The sequence below is a fragment of the Megalopta genalis genome, chromosome 2 (genome assembly GCF_051020955.1).
Source record: "Megalopta genalis isolate 19385.01 chromosome 2, iyMegGena1_principal, whole genome shotgun sequence".
Classification (NCBI taxonomy): Eukaryota; Metazoa; Arthropoda; class Insecta; order Hymenoptera; family Halictidae; genus Megalopta; species Megalopta genalis.
Genome location: NC_135014.1, coordinates 28300028 through 28317608, shown reverse-complemented (window position 1 = coordinate 28317608; position 17581 = coordinate 28300028). Strand labels below are relative to the sequence as shown.

General features: G+C 44.2%; 1 protein-coding gene across 2 annotated transcripts in view; it reads right to left on the bottom strand.

Annotated features, from left to right (window-relative positions):
- The window catches only part of LOC117229799 (uncharacterized), a 273256-nt gene that overhangs the window by 32037 nt on the left and 223638 nt on the right, over positions 1–17581 (bottom strand). For both annotated transcript variants that reach the window (XM_033486602.2, XM_076518960.1), the window contains 2 exons: positions 5820–5956; positions 1588–1876 (listed from right to left, as the gene is read on the bottom strand). In XM_033486602.2, coding sequence (XP_033342493.1) covers positions 1588–1876; positions 5820–5956 — 426 coding nt within the window. The remainder of the gene's footprint in view (positions 1–1587; positions 1877–5819; positions 5957–17581) is intronic.

The window sequence follows — 17581 nt, the reverse complement described above, 5'->3', positions numbered from 1 at the left end:
AAAGATAGAAGCGATCCTCGAGAGACTTTTGAGCCGTCCCACCGAAGGGGGAGGCATCCCTCTGTAAGGGCGCGTCGAGGACACCGTGGCGAACAATTTTTCAAACTTTGTAACATCAAGCTCGACGCTTGCGAACTTGCGACAAAAAAAGGAAACCAGATAAAAGCGACACTCGAGAGAGAGAGAGAGAAAGAGAGAGAGAGACTCTCTCTCTCTTTTGAGACGTCGCGCTCCGAAAGGGGCGGTGCCAATGGTGGGCACGGTTTTTAAACTTTGCACGGCCAAGCTCAAAGTTGCGAAATCGCGTGAACGCGACAGACGAAAGCACGCTCCTGGTCTTTGCTCTGCGAGAGAGAGAGAGAGAGAGAGAGAGAGAGAGAGAGAGAGAGAGAGAGAAGCGGGTTCCGGAGCCTGAAAGATACGGGCTTTTAGGACATCGTTCCGAAGGAGAAATTTTCGCCGTAAGTTCGCGGCGAGGCGAACGTGGAACGCACTTTTTCGACACTTTGCACAGGCAGCCCTCTCTACGACACCGCATCCTATAACACGGTTTCGCTCTAACGCTATAGGATAAATTGCGGAAACCCCCGTATAGAGTTGCAACCTGTAACGCACACTGTTTCGCTCTGACACGATAAGAAAATTGAGAAAACCTTTGTACGATGCTGTACTTCCACAGCATCGGATAGCATGATTTATGTTCAACGTATTTAGAAGCTAAATTTTCTTGGAATAATGACCGGAATGAATCGCGAACTATAGCGCTTTCACGTGAAAATATAATTATTATAATTAAGGGTATATAAATGAATACCCTTCTGCTGAAAGAAGGTTTGATAATACTGAGTAGCGATGAGGAAGGAATTTATTGAGATTATATTGAATGAAAATAATATTTTTCGTTTTTCTTTTTCGTTTTGTGTTTTTAGGAAAAGTTAGCTTATTGCTTATAAGCTGATTGTATAGCTTATTTATAATAGCTAATATTAGCAATAATAGATATATTTATATTGTACAATATATTATATTATCATATATATATATATATTATATAAATTATATTATATATATATTATATATTATATAAATATATAATATATATTATATTATATATTATATATATTATTGCTTATATTAGCTACTGCTTACACGGAATCAAAAGAAAATGTACGATTTTAACAAGTTTTCGGAACCAAGACCCCCTTTTTGTACCGGCTCTGGGACTCACATAACACAGTTTCACGCAACAGGACATTTCCTATGAGCCTGTCAACCATATTACAATAAAAGGATTACCCGTACACGGTCTTCCGAAACTGTGAAATTACGGTAACGCAGCACAGAAGAGCAACTCCTCGGTTTTACGATGGAAAAGCGCGCGAAACGAGAGTTTCATTGCCATGAAACGCGGCGAAGTCCGCGCGGCGTCTAGTCGCGACTGTTAAGTCAAGATCGGATTTGCTCGAAGAGAAACGGAAGGATCCTTCGTATGATCGATCCTTCGGATCAGGAAGGGGGTGGCCGTCGATGGGAAACAGATCGTCCCGTCGCGCCGCGGCGGGGCGAAAGAGATCGTCGTTCACCTACCGACGAACGGATTCCCGTAGCGCACCACCGCGTCCGACTTCCTGATCGTCTTGTACGCCATCCGGAAGTCGAAATTGTATCCCGTCTGATCCTTGCTCAGTCGGAGCAGCTTCAGCGATATGGAGGCCGTCGGTGTCTCGCTGTAGTAGATCGCCGGGCCCCAGGACGTTCCGCACCAGAGGCCGCCGACGTCCGGCCGTTCCGCCTCCGAAATTTGCAGGGAACCGTCCGGACAGCCCTCCGCGGTGAACGACACGAATTTCCCTAGGGTGAAGCTGTCGAACGTCAACTGAAATCACCAGGAAACAGGGCACGATCACCGGGAATCAACGATCGCGTTTTGAACAGCTCTCTCGATCGTTTACGCGTCGAGAACGACGCCTTTTTCATTGGATCAAATAGAGTACAGTAATGTCTCCCTAACTGGCGCTCAGATTGTCCACTAAAATGGACAATTTCGGAAGAGGAGATAACATCGTTCGAGCCTTGCAATTCGTTTTTATAGTTACCGATTGTCAACAATTATAAGAACGAGCCACAAGACTCGAATAATCGTATCTCCTCTTCCTAAATTGTCCATTTTTATGCACAGCGTCAATTAGGGAGACATTACTGTAGTTTGGTTCGGGTTATTTAGTGGTATAATAGCGGCGATAGGATACTCGGATTGTCACCTTCGGTTCAGAATTTATGATTTGCGTTTTTTGAGAAGACAGGAATTTTTCTCTGAAATGCCGATTTTTGGGTTGCTGCGTAATCTTAGCGCGTGGCCGCCGAATTGCCTTTAAATCGTGTGAATAAATACTGAAATCTCGCTCGAGGTTATATTTCATGTAATTTATAATATATTGGAGATAGAGTGCGACGCGACCCCACGGTGTCACTTACGCCGTAAATAGAAGGGGGTCGTTCGAGGGTTAATTTAGGATCGTTATGTGTGTGTGCATTCTGGTGGTACTTACGCGGGATTAAATTATAGGAGAATATCGAATTGCAAATTGTAAATGGAAATATTAATATGGAACATTAATGATGACTCTGTTGCACTTGACTGTCTCGATCTTGTTTCTCGGCCTGATTTTTTTTTACAGAAGAATTTATGAAAATTGAAAATCGCAGATGCGAATACAGTAATGTCTCCCTTACTGACGCCTCAGATTGTCCACTAAAATGGATAATTTGGGGAGAGGAGATACGATTATTCGAGCCTTGCGGCTCGTTTTTATAATTGTGCACAATTTATAACTATAAAAATAAACCGCAAGGCTCGAATAATCGAATAACCTCTTCCCAATTAGAGAGACATTAGAGCGTCAATTGGAGAGACATTACTGTACTGCGAAATCGACCGCTCGGAGGAGCGTTCAGAGGATGATCGCGCGGGCGTTTCTTACGGCGTTTCGCAGGCCGCGTTTTCTTCGCCGAGAAGAAACGCCGTTCTATCGTTTTTATAGTTGAGAATCGGTAATTATAGAAACGAGGCGCAATGATTATTCGAGCCTTGCAATTCGTTTTTATAGTTCTTGACGATCGATAGCCATAAAAAACGAACCACAAGGCTCGAACAATCGTATCTCCTCTTCCCAAATTTCCCATTTTTGTGATCGATCTGGGCGTCACTCAGAGAGACATTACTGTAGTCTACTTATAATGTTCTATCGAACTTTTGTGAATCGTTGAAACAGTTTAATAAAGAAAAATTCTAAACTCTTCTCGAACATTCTATCGCGTTATTACAATTATAATTACCAAAACTAAAATCCTGCATTAATCGTATTATTATAAAGCACAATATAAAACTCGTTTCGCCGCCCTTGTAAAAAGTACACGCGTGCAACGGCGGCAGCTAACGTGCTAATAGGCTCGGAGATAGCGCAACTTTTTCGTAACGGGTTGACAGTAAAGGTTTATAGAATAAAATGTTTCGAATACACTCTGACCAGTTATTCGAAGTTCGCCGGATCCCGAGTAATTTCTAATTTTTCTGTCAGTTGATGGAGTTACAGGAAAGTGCGTGGTTTGCCACCGACAGTTATTTCCCTTCCCCCCTCCCCCGGACACGTTTCAACGCGGTATTAAACGAAGTTCGTTAAACGAAGTTCGCGATTTCGTATAGAACGGAGTTCATGTCGAGCAAACAATTGCGACGCACGCGCCAGAGAAAAAGTCTAAGAGGAAATGGAAATATTGTTTCGCGACAAACAACGAATATGGCGGCCGCATAATACGCCGGCGAAGCGATTGATCGATCACTCGCGACCTCGACATTGCATTTCTGTTTCGTTCTTTGTCGAAGAATTTCATTTACCGCGATTCAATTATTCCAGACGCGAGCTGAGAATAAACCGCGTTGAAAATCGTTCACGGAGAATTGGATTAACCGGTTAGCTGCGTTCGACGAGTATACTCGTCGTGCAGAAGTGGCAGTGTTTTGAGTTTTCATTGGTAACGATATTGTTAATTTTATAAAATAAAAACCGTCTTTTTGATCCAATGTTTTAACAGCGATACTTATTCTGTGTTCGACGAGTATACTCGTCGTGGAGAAGTGGCAGTATTTTGTGTTTTCATTAGTAACGGAGTTGTTGATTTTATAAAATAAGATCGTTCTTTCGATCCAATGTTTTAACAGCGATACTTATTCTGTGTTCGACGAGTATACTCGTCATGGAAAAGTGGCAGTATTTTGTGTTTTCATTGATAACAAAATTGCTAATTTTATAAAATAAAAACCGTCTTTTTGATCTAATATTTTAACAGCGACGCTTATTCTGTGTTCGACGAGTATACTCGTCGTCGTTGATTCTCGCGACAGACATAAGTGCGCTCTCTGAAAAGGAGGCGCCACAGCTAACTGGTTAACAAATCGTTTAGCACGTTCCATTCGGGGCCCGTCGCGACGCCGATACACCAATCATTTCTCTGAAAATCATCGTATCAATTAAACGGTTAACAGCGAAATTGATCTCCGGTTGGCTCCGATTAAAGTATCGACAGCCCTCTCTCTTTCTCTCTCTCTCTTTCTCTCTCTTCAATAATTACCCGAGCCGCAAATACGAGAAACGGGCGAGGCGAGCGTGTGCGGTTTTAGTTACCTAGATGAAACAGAGAGAGAGAAAGAGAGAAGGAAAGATAGATAGATAGAGAGAGAGAGAGAGAGAGAGAGAGAGAGAGAGAGAGAGAGAGAGAGAGAGAGAGAGAGAGAGAGAGAGAGAGACATCGTGTTCTGCGAACCGATTCCCCGTCGGCTTTGATAAAGAGAAAAAGCCGGTTTCAGGGGGTATAAATAATTTGGCAGCGGCCCGGGCCGGCTCGCGGGGAGCTTTCATTCGCGGCGAAACTTTTCGGGCACGAACCCATCCGCAGATGGCTCTGCGGCACGAGGCCGGCCATATGCGTTATTAAAAATTTCGTCGTTGATCCTTGTTCGACTGCCAACGGGCCCTTACCCCTCGGAACAGCTATTTTTATTGGCGCAACACCGATAACGATTTAACGCTTCCGAATCGCGGCGAGATTGCTTCGTTTCGCATTGACGAGCACTTATTTTTGCCGCGCATCGATTTCTAGCCTGTCGTGCCACTAACTCGACAAATTACTATCGGATTGCGTGCATGATGAACGATAGTTATAAAAAGAGGACGAAATATTCTCCGAAGAGCGTTTCCGCGTCGTCGAAAAGACGATCGCGAGACGCGAAGATTTTCGAGAAATTTTTCATATTTTCCGGGTGTCTCGACCTCGTATCAAAAGCGCAAAGGGCCCCCAGGCTAAATAGGCTCGCCCTTTGACGAAGTCCGTTATGTTTCTCGATTAAAAATTAGATTGCTCGCGCACCCATCCGCCGCGAGGGACCCCGCGGTCTAATAAACCCGGCTTCGAAACCAAGCGGAAATTCGTCGAAACGGAAACTTTCCCTTCGCGCGACAGACTCGGTCGAATTAACAAATCTCCGAGTAATTATCTCCCCCCTCCCTCGAAGATTCGCGCAGCTTACAACCGCGCGGTCTCTCCCGTAAATCCGCGATTCTTCCGTTTCCGTTCCATTAAACAAGTTGCCTCGATCCCATGGAAATTTACGGCCGCTGCCGGCGAGCGTATCGACAGCTGAAAAGTATCGAAGTATCGAGAGGCGGCCGGTGAATGGGTGCAGGCGAGCGAACGGATTTCTCTTTTCCTTTTTTCCTTTTCTTTCTTATTTTTTTTCTCACGAGATTCTCGTTGAGATTCACCTGAACGATGTCGCCCAAGTCGCCGCCCGGCGCGCTGAAGGTGAGCTTGCAAAAGTAAGGCACCTTATCCTCCTTCGGTCGATGGAGCTCCAGGTCGTAGGTTTTCCCCACGTCGCCGTAGTACGTTTTGTTGCAGGCTGCAACAAGAGAGAAAGGGCTCTTTTCAGTTTCAATCTCTTAGGGGCTGCCTGTGCAGCCTCTCTCTATCAAGAGTATCACTCTACCCTGAAATCGGAGTTCTTCTTCCGACGCGGCCGCATAAAGGCGGCCAAAGTTGTTATTCTTTTCCATTTTTTCGGAAAGAATCGCGGCGGCAACGTTACGCGCGATCTTCTCGAGCTCGAAGAAACGCGCGCCGATCGCTGTGATACTGTGAATTCTCTCTGTTTGAGAGGGAGAATTCTCTTCTCTTGTGTCTCGTTTTTATAGTTGTCGAGAATCGGTAATTACAAAAACGAGGTACAAGGCTCGAATTAATTGCATCTTCTCTTTCCAAATTGTTCATTTTTATGCGCAAGCTGAGCGTCAATTAGGGAGAATTTACTGTACTCCATAGCATGCGGTTAAGTCTCCCTAATTGACACTCAGATTGTACAAAAAAATGGACAATTTGGGAGGAGGTGACGCGATTGTTCGCGCCTTTTGCCTCGTTTTTGCAGTCACCGAGGAGTTAACAATTATAAAAACGAGGTGCAACGCTCGAATAATCGTATCTCCTTTCCCCAAATTGTCCATTTTTGTGCACAAGCTGAGCGTCAATTTAGGGAGAATTTACTCGCGTAATTAGTACTTAGTCTCGCGCTAATTCGCATTTATATGGATCGGTATTAAGAGCAATATCGACTCGCTTCTATTGAACAGTTGGACAACGGGTCCATTTGGACCCGAGTATAAATAGCGTTACTTGGCGCGCACGTTTAATTGCTCGACGGCGTGCATTTTTAATTGGGAAAGTTCGCGACACCGTTGGTCGTTCCTCGCGAGTCGCGTCGAGCTGCTATGTCATCCATTTTGTCGTTCTCTAATTAACCGGTTAGCTGTGTTTGACGAGTATACTCGTCACGGAGAAGTGACGGTATTTTTGTGTCACGACGAGTATACTCGTCAGGGAGAAGTGGCAGTATTTCGTGTCACGACGAGTATACTCGTCACAGAGAAGTGACAGTATTTCGTGTCACGACGAGTATACTCGTCAGGGAGAAGTGACAGTATATTTTATGTTGTGACGAATATACTCGTCACGGAGAAGTGACAGTATTTCGTGTCACGGAGAAGTGTCAGTATTTCGTGTCACGACGAGTATACTCGTCAGGGAGAAGTGACAGTATTTTATATCCGACGAGTATACTCGTCGTGCATAAAAAGTAGCGACCATCGGCTATTTAAATTGAAAAATTTTATTGAAAATAAAAACGTACTCTCAAATTTCAAGATGTTTGGAATATTTTGAGGCCAGGCAGGAATAAAACAAAATATGATTAAATTTAAATAAAAAATATGATTAATTTGTATACAGCTTATCGGTTCGTCCTTCCTTGCTTCGCTGAATAGCACTTTACAGCAGCAACTTGAATAAGTAACTTTCGCAAGTATCTCATTTTCCCCGCGTTTCTCATTTACCATGTACACGTACAGTATATTAGCAATAAAATCGTCAATCTAATTAAATAAAACCGTCTCCTCGATCCAACATTTCAACAGCGCCGCTTACTCCGCATTCGACGAGCACGCTCGTCGTCGGCGCCGGCTGGTTAAAATCGGAATAAAATCCCGTTGCAATGATAACGCACAATAATAACAACAATATTCACCTATATTCGCGGAAACGCATGAAATCTTGAGTGCCGCGTGTTTACGCGGACCTGGAACCAAGCCATCGCCCTCGAACAAACACACACGGCCGTCGAACAGTTCGCAAGGGCGAACGGGTTTGCGAACAAGGCCCGCAAATCGATTTCGTTAAAACGGGAACGGTAAACACAACCGACGCCGAACGCGGAGATCAAACACCGGGCGGAACAACTACGGTCGCGATAAAACCCGGCAGGCCGGTGATTATCGGCGGCAATTTATGACAATAAAGTGTTCGAATAACGAAATCACGGTCGAACGGCGCGCTCGTGCTCGTGCTCGCGCTCGCGCGACGGTCATTTAACGTTTACGGTCAATTATCGCGCGATAAAGACGACAGCGGGATAATTAGTATCCGGCGGGCGGGTTCGACGACCGGGGAACCGATCGCAAGGAGGGCGGGAATCGGGGCTCGAAAATGGGTCGCGGGCGCACCGTCGAGCCCGCTCGACAGTTGGACAGCTTTCAAAAACGATACGGGTATTTACCGTGAATTAGCGGGGGCTTGCCGGGGGAGCCTCCGATATCCAAGCGCCGATGATTACCCTCGATAAACACGTGATCGATACACCCGGCCGAGCACAATGGAAACGGGGGAGCCGGTTTCGCCGCCCCGCGGCGACCCCGCTCCTCTCGTCGCCGCCGCCTCGCGATCCGCGCACACCTTTTTCGCGGCTCTCGCCGCCGCATTAAACTTGTGCAAACAGACGACAAGTTAGGAGCGTTTGACGCGCGCGCCGATTCCTTCGCCCGTTGCCCGGAGCGATCGATGAATCGGCGAGCAGCAAGCAGCCCTTCCTTCGTCGTCGATCATTGTCCCTCGGCGATCCACCGCCGTGGCAGACGTTGGGAACACCGGAGATCGAATCGCGACAGCGAGAGTCTTTTATCGGAGAACAATCGAATCGCGCGCGCTCGATGGAACAATTCCGAAGACGATCTATTCGATCCGGGCGGTCGCGATAACGTTGGAACGCAAGCGAGCCGAGCAGTCGCCGGGAACGTTTCGACTACTTGCGTTGCCGGAAATTGGATGTTATCGTTATGTTAAATATTGTTGAGATTGGAAATTGTTGTTGGAACGGAAGATCGTTGAAATTAGAAACTATTAATCGAAAGGAAGGCAGTTGACAGTGCGCATTGGCTGTGAATCTTTTGGAGACAGTGTTCTCGGTGATCTCAGGATCGAGGATTTATTTTTTAGAGAAATTTGGAGTAATCGATATTTTTGAGGCGAGAGGCTTTATTTATTATATATTTGGATTATGGTAGATTTTTGGTTGATATTGAACTGAATCGATTTTGAACAGGAGCGTGATTATATTAATTATAATAAAGCTTGTTTTGAATTAGATTTTTATAGAAGTAAAAATTTTAATATGCAGCTGTCCCAAAAATGTCTCGCAATCCGAAAGTAGGGGATTCCTGGGGTCATTTGAAGCAACTTTTTCCTTAGCGAAAATGCGATCCGCGGCTTCGTTTTCGAGTTATTAACGAAAAACAGTGACCAATCAGAGGCGAGATCATTTGGCGCGAGACGGCCGAGCCAATGAGCGGAACTGGGCTCCGTGCACTCGTTGGCCGGGCCGCCGCGCGCCAGCCGTGCTCGCCTCTTATTGGTCAGCGTTTTTCGTTAATAACTCGTAAACGAAGCCTCGGAGAAAATTTTCGCAAAGGAAAAAGTTGCTTCAAATCACCTCAGGAACCTCTCATTTCATGATTGCGAGACATTTTCGGGACACCCTGTATATTGTATATGTATTAAATATATAGTGTAAATATACTATATAATACTATACTTATACTACATATAGTATAAATTTCAACCTTTTGCACTCACGTGGTGACTCCGAGGCACCACGAAAATTGTTACACCACGTTCCAAGATAATTTTTACAATAACAAAGCTTGCGTATAAAGAATTGTTAAAAGTCTAACTGTTATATGAGTCACTATACTCAATTTCACGCGCATAAAATGCGCTTTGTCATTAAAATGGGAATACCGTAAGCCGAGAAAGTTAATGGTTAATATAGACTTAAATACAAAGGGTTAATATAGACTTGTTCGTGGAAATCGAAATGGAAATCTTTGTCGCAACGTTGCGAGAAACTCGCGACCGCGCCGCGCGAATCCTTTGAAATGTTTAACGTTACCGATGTGGTTCAGATTAGAGGAGACCGACCGCGGTGATTAGATCGTTGATTCGGCGCGCTGTTCCGCGGAGCACGAGCCGCTGAAATATCGCGTCGCCTTTTATCCAGGCGGTCCGGCTATTAATTTTTTAGCGAGAGACGTTCACGGGAAGAGTGCATTAGGAGATTGTGTATCTTTCGAGTCCGAGAAGGAGGAGGAGGAGGAGGAGGTGGAACAGTGCGGTTGCGGCCACTCAAAATTTGCCCGGTGTGCACCACCGGGGAAGATGTTACGACGCTACGTACACGTCGAGGGTGTTCTGAAAAATTCAGGAAAGACTGGTACGACCGTTCTGAAGAGACCGATGGGAGGCTTTCCCAGCAGTTTCAAGATATTAAAAATATTTGATTTATCTCCTAGAGACGCGTCTGCGCTACCATGATTGATTTTACCTCGCTGGAAATACTGTACGATCGTTCGATGATCGCTCGAACGGTGTGTTTATTAATTTTTTCTAATATATTTTCGGAGCCGGTAATATATTCAGACAAGTTTTTTTTTTATATGGGTCTTGGTGAAATGGGCATTCGAATATATAAATTCTCGAGATGAGGTAACGCAAATATATTCGTTTATTTTTAACGACGATCGCGTGAGTTAAGATAACGTTATTATGCAATAATAGCGCAATAAAACAGCGACAATATTAATTAGCTTCGTGTAGGATTGGCCTCAAAATATTTTAAACGTCTTGAAATTTCAGAATATGTTTTTGTTTTCAGTAAAATTGCAATTGCGACGAGTATACTCGTCACGACATAAAATTGCATGTAAATTGCATTTACTCTCGATCGCGAGAGTAAAGTTAACGTTATTACGCAATAATAGCGCAATAAAACAGCGATAATATTAATTAGCTTCGTGTAGGATTGACCTCAAAATATTTTAAACGTTTTGAAATTTCAGAATACGTTTTTGTTTTCAGTAAAATTGCAATTTAAGTAGTCGATGGTCGTTACTTTTTACGCGCGACGAGTATACTCGTCATGACATAAAATACTGTCACTTCTCCCTGACGAGTATACTCGTCACGACGAAAAATACTACCATTTCTCCTTGACGAGTATACTCGTCACGACGAAAAGTACTGCCACTCCTTCCTGACGAGTATACTCGTCACGACATAAAATACTGCCGCTTCTCCCTGACGAGTAAACTCGTCACGAGAAAAAATACTGCCACTCCTTCCTGACGAGTATACTCGTCACCACATAAAATACTGCCATTTCCCATGACGAATATACTCGTCAACCACAACCAACCGGTTCCATGAACAACAGAATCCTGCCTCGATGAACCGGAAAACAATGGAACGGAACAACAATTATACTTGGCAAATTATTGCTAAAAACGTTCATAATGAGCCAGACTCGACAAAGTACAATCTATAAAAAATAAGAGAACGGACGTTGAGCGTTTAATATTATTCGAACGAACTGCAAGCATAGGAACTAAAATCGATCTACGACGGATCTACGAAGGACCCACGACACGGCCGCGAGCGCAAAGATCGCGGCCCACTTTCGAAAGATGCCCGAATCGGCGATGTTGGCCGATCGAGTTGCTTTGGCTTCGTATCGCATGCTCTCTCTCTGTGCAGAATCACATTGTACAGGACGGCTTGATTACAACGCCGGTTCACTGTGGGGCTTCGAGGGCTCATCACGGACGGGCAGGGTGGCGAGGAGAGGCCGGAGCCGCAGGGGGGATGGTGTTGGTATATACGATGCATTGGATCGCGATGAGGGTGAATGGATCGGCAACACAATGCACGCTATTTCCAGGCATCGGCTGGGTCTCGCTCCTAATCAGAATACCAGTTTACCCGGCTAATAGCACCCCCTCGAAAATCTGGCTATCTTGTCTCGACCCGGCCCGACCCGGCCCGACCCGCCAGGTTAATTCGATGGCCTGCAATTTTCGCCGCGGAGCGTTCGCGGCTCTCGCGGCTCGATCTGCATACAGATTGAAAGGGTTCGCCGCTCGGAAAAACGCGGCCCACCCACCCCAGTTATGTATCTCGTTCCAGGGGGAAAAAGATGTCGTTTTCGTTCGTGCGTGCGCCTCGTTGCGCCATCTGCTCGGACACGTCGGAAGTTACCGCCGCGATCCGGGCGACTTGTGGATCGCCGGACCAACACGTTCCGGCCGTTTCTTGCGCTCTTCGCCTTCAATTTACGGCTAATGCGATGGGTTTTTTCTTGCACGCGGAATCTACTCGGGTTCCTTTGGGTAATAGGCTAGGTTAAACGGGTCTTGTTAGCTTTGGATGGCGCGAGGTCGCGAGATTAGGGCGACTCGGGGTCCAATCGATAGCACGCGGGGCCTTTTTTTATCCGGGGATAGCTTTTGATCTTGTCTGAAACAAATTGGGGAGATCCGATTGGCAAAATCAGTTCTTCATTATTTATTTATTTATTTAGTTAGTTATCAATTTAGTAATTTATTTACTTAGTTATTTATTCATTTAGTTATTTATCAATTTAGTAATCTATTTACTTATTTATTTAGTTATTTATCAATTTAGTAATTTATTTACTTATTTATTTAGTTATTTATCAATTTAGTAATTTATTTACTTAGTTATTTATTCATTTAGTTATTTATCAATTTAGTAATTTATTTACTTACTTATTTATTTAGTTATTTATCAATTTAGTAATCTATTTACTAATTTATTTAGTTATTTATCAATTTAGTAATTTATTTACTTATTTATTTAGTTATTTATCAATTTAGTAACTTATTTACTTAGTTATTTATTTATTTAGTTATTTATTAATTATTTAATTTATTGGACGGGCTATAGAGCCCTATTTTACAATATAAATACTTAAGAAAGTAACAATCGAACTTACTTAAACTAATATAAAGAACGTATGACTTGAGTATTCGTTTACAATAACATGTTAACTTCGATTAGGTTAAATTTTTTATTTTGACACCAGATTGCCTCCATATTAATTACTGGAGCCCGAAAATAAATCAATTTCGCCGCTTACTGGATTAATATAATTGCAAATAATGATTTTCGTGGACAAAGAATTCGAAATTGAAAATACTTGAAAGATGCTGTTACATTATTTTCGATCATTTCAATTTCATTCGATTTCTGCCTATCGAAATCTGGCCAGACAAACTTTATTGCAAAGATCCGTTGTTCGGTCGTAAAAATAAATCCAACCCCGAAATTGTCCAACCCCGATCAAAATTAGATCAACGTGTATTTCTGTTATTCAGTAATTAGGACAGATCGAAAGTAAATAAAAATAATAACAAGAACGTTCTAAAATCTGACCTAACGACCTCGCAGATTTTTTATTTAAATTAAACTGGCAACTTCTAAGACGAAGGGGAGAAATTCACGGGAGAAATACTCCGAGAGCCAATTTGCATCTTAAGGAAGCGCGATCGATCATTTCGTGCAGCATCGTTCGATGAAACCGTGGATTAAGAACGTCGGAATAAAATTATCAGCGAAACCGAGTACACGAGTTTTCGGAAAATCGGGGCGAAGGGAACACGCGCAGCGAAGCAAGGAAATCTGCGGTCCCCAAGGAAGTCTCGCTTAAACGAATGGAGCACCCGTCGCAGCTCCCAGTGACACACTGGCGAGCCCGCGTTCGTTCTCCTTATCGTTATCGCTCGAGGAGCCGCGTTTTCTTTTATTCAGCAAGAAAAGCGGGATAACGGACTGCGGCAGAACGGTCGGCGATCCGTGATTTAAGATTTCCAACACGCGGCCGCCGCGCCGGTAATCGTCCGCGCGATAAAACGGCGCCCGCCGCGGGAACTCCATATTTTATTGCCTAATAAAATATAAGAACGCGCGGGAGAGAGGAGGCTTCGCGGGTGGCTCGGTCACCTGTCGGCGATTTATTGCCGCCGGATACGAGCCGGTTGCCGCGGCTACGCCGCTGCGGAATCGGCTAAATACTTAACCAAAGGGAACGGTATGACCGATTGCCTCTGGAACATCGGGGAGAAGTACGCGGCTCCGACTTTTCCGTGCTGGGAAAATCGTTGGTCCTCGATTCACGATGTCCGAGATTCGTTTACGATCGGACTGCCACGTGAATCACCGCTTTATATTCTACGAATATAAATATAATCATATATAATATATAGCATGTACCAAAAATGTCTCGCAATCCGAAAGTGGCGGGTTCCTCGGGTCATTTGAAGCAACTTTTTCCTTTACAAAAATTTTCTCCGAGGCACCGTTTACGAGTTATTAACGAAAAGACAGTGACCAATGAGAGGCGAGCTCGGCTGGCGCGAGGCGACCGAGCCAATGAGCGGGAACTGGGCTTCGCGCGCTCGTCGGCGTTCTTCATTAATAACTCGTAAACGAAGCCGCGGTTTGAATTTTCGCTAAGGAAAAAATTGCTTCAAATAACTTAAGGAATCCACCATTTCCGAATTGCGAGACATTTTTGGGACACGCTTGCACGTTTATTTAACGCGCTAAAGAAATAGTTTATAACAAATTCAGTATCGGAGAATTAATTTACACCACAAGAATAGGTCATAACGAGTTCGTTTTATTGTTCTATATACGATAATTGATAATTACGTATACTGTACCAAGTTTTAGTGAAATATTCACTAATTTTTATCTACGCTAAATCCACCGAAATCTTGAAGCGACTAATAACAATTGCCTCGCAAGAATCGCAAGACAGAATTTAGGCGAATTTTTCACGATTGTTACAATAGCGCGCGCCTGGAGAAAAAGAAACGTGTTCAACAATTTTTAACGCAAGCAGCCTCGCGAATAATTATGGAATAAAGTACGTGAAACCGGTGCCATTCGATCGGCGCTGTTAGGCGATTAGTGTTAATCGTAATATTTGATAAAGTTCTGTGTCGAGGATCCACGCGGATGCATGACGCGATCGTCGAGAGATTTAGTTCGACAGACAATGCGAAAACGAAAAATATCGTCGCGTTTCATCGAACGCGAACGGTATTATTTATTGTTCGAGATTGATTTACAACCGGACCGTAAAGCGAACTTTGTATTTCGTCGCTTCGATAGATTGAAAAACAACGGCGCGTCATTTTCGGATTTTTGTAATGCATTCTATATTTAGATTTCATTAATCGTTACATTTTACAAAGCTCCGTCGCAGATGCGTTGCGGCAGATAATGCGAACGAAAAAAAATCGTCGCGATTCATCGAACGCGAAAGAATTATTTTCATTCGAGATCGATCCGCAATCCGACCGTGAAGCGAATTTTGTATTTCATCGTTCCGATAGATTGAAAAAACAACGGTACGACATTTCCGGATTTCTCTTTGTTTTTTATATAAATTGTATTCTTTAGATTTCGCTGATTTCGCGATATTTCGCGGGTATTCTGTCGCGGATCCGTGGGAACGCGTTCGCCGCGATCGTTGAACTTCAGCGGGCGAATATGTTCTGCCTTATAACGAAATGATTATATTTCAGCGATCGTAAATCAGCGAATTTTAATTGACAAATATATGTTGGCACCGATTGAATTTTAGCAAAGTAAATATACGCGGCGGAGGAATCCATGGATTCCAGCAGATAAACATGCGAGAAGGATTGATTGAGTTTTAGTAGACAAATATGTATCGGTATGATTAAATTTCAACGATTGAAAATCCACGATGAAGCGACTCGGATGCCGATAAATAGCTGACGGATAAAACGATCGAGTATTATTAGACGAACGTGTGCAGGAACGATTGAATTTGTACGGTCGCCTGCGAAACGAAGCGACCGCCGTAAGTTGGACGATCACTCTCTCTCTCACTCTCTCACTCATCTCTCAGAGAGAGAGAGAGAGAGAGAGAGAGAGAGAGCTTCTTGTTGCGAGTACGCAAGAGAGAGAGAGAGAGAGAGAGTGCTTCTTGTTGCGAGGACGCAAGAGAGAGAGAGAGAGAGAGAGAGAGAGAGAGAGAGAGAGTGCTTCTTGTTGCGAGGACGTAAGGGAGAGAGAGAGAGAGTGAGAGAGAGAGAGGGTTTTTGGCCCCGAGGACGCAAGAGAGAGAGAGAGAGAGAGAGAGAGAGAGCGGAGACACCACGATGCGGCCCTTTCCGCTCTCTCTCTCTCTCTCTCTTCCTTTCCCTTTCCTTTCCTTCCATCTCCTTCCTTTATCGAAGGGTCGAGAGAGAGAGAGAGAGAGAGAGAGAGAGAGAGAGTGCTTCTTGTTGCGAGGATGCAAGAGAGAGAGAGAGAGAGAGAGAGAGAGTGCTTCTTGTTGCGAGGACGCAAGAGAGAGAGAGAGAGTGAGAGAGAGAGAGGGTTTTTTGTCGCGAGGACGCAAGAGAGAGAGAGAGAGAGAGCGGAGACACCACGATGCGGCCCTTTCCGCTCTCTCTCTCTCTCTCTCTTCCTTTTCCTTTCCTTTCCTTCCATTTCCTTCCTTTATCGAAGGGTCGAGAGAGAGAGAGAGAGAGAGAGAGAGAGAGAGAGAGAGAAATATTCAATTCGTTGGAACGCGTGGACGGTCTTTCAAAGCAAATTGATTGCCACTCGCGAGAGAGAGCTTTGCGTAACATCGGATCCTCTTGCTTGCAATCCGCATTGATTTATTGATAAAAAGAAAATTAGAAATTGATGACGTTATGTCATTAATCGAGGAAAATGATGCACGCGTTTACGGCGATAAATAAGCTGGATTTCGTTTCGTTAGCTGTCGATAAAATATTCGTTTCAAGTCACAATGATTTTTGTCCCATTTTTGGAAGGGTCGACCATTTTGCGACGTTCCCAAGGAATGAGAGAGAGAGAGAATTGAAAAAAGAGAGAGAATTGAAGACAGAGAGAATTGAAGAGAGAGTGAGGGAATTGAAAAAAAGAGAGAATTGAATAGAAAGAGAGAGAATTGAAGACAGAATTAAAGAGAGAATGAGAGAATTGAAAAAATAGAGAGAATTGAAGAGAAAGAATTGAAAAGAGTGAGGATTGAAGAAAAAGAGAGAGAGAGGGCTAGAGAGAATTAAAGAGAGAGTAAGAGAATTGAAAAAAGAGAGAGAATTGAAGAGAGAGAGAGCGGGAGGACTAGAGAGAATTGAACAGAAAGAGAGAGAGAGAGGACTAGGGAGAATTGAAAAAAGAAAGAGAATTGAAGAGAGAGAGAGAGCGAGAGGACTAAAGAGAATTGAAGAGAGAGAGAGAGCGAGAGGACTGGAAAGAATTGAACAGAAAGAGAAAGAATTGAAGACAGAGAGAATGGAAGAGAGAGTGAGAGAATTGAAGAAAGAGAGAGAATTGAAAAAAAAGAGAATTGAAGAGAGAAAGAGAGCGAGAGGACGAAAAATAATTGAAGAGAGAGAGAGAGAGATGCCGAGAAAGAATTGAAAAATGATATGAGAGAGAGAGAGAGAGAGAGAGAGAGAGAGATGAGAGCGTCTCTCCTCGTTTTTCCTCGAGCCCGCGTCGGATAATCGCGAGCCTCGTCTGCGGAGGCGGCGGCGGTCGACTTCGGGCATTGACAAAGGCCTGCGATTCCTCAGGAATCCTCGAGGACGCGGCCGGACGCATCCTAGCGGCGGAACGGCGCGAAGTGGTTGATGCCGGGCATTAGTCAGCCGCGGGGTAAGTCAGTCATTAGAAAGCGGATCCGCGGAGGAAACGCGTTCCGAAGGCGACGAACGGTTCCCGGAGGACGTAATTTCACGTAACAGATGCACACGGTGAATTCGTAATACCTGGCCAGCTTCGCGTATCGGTTTCC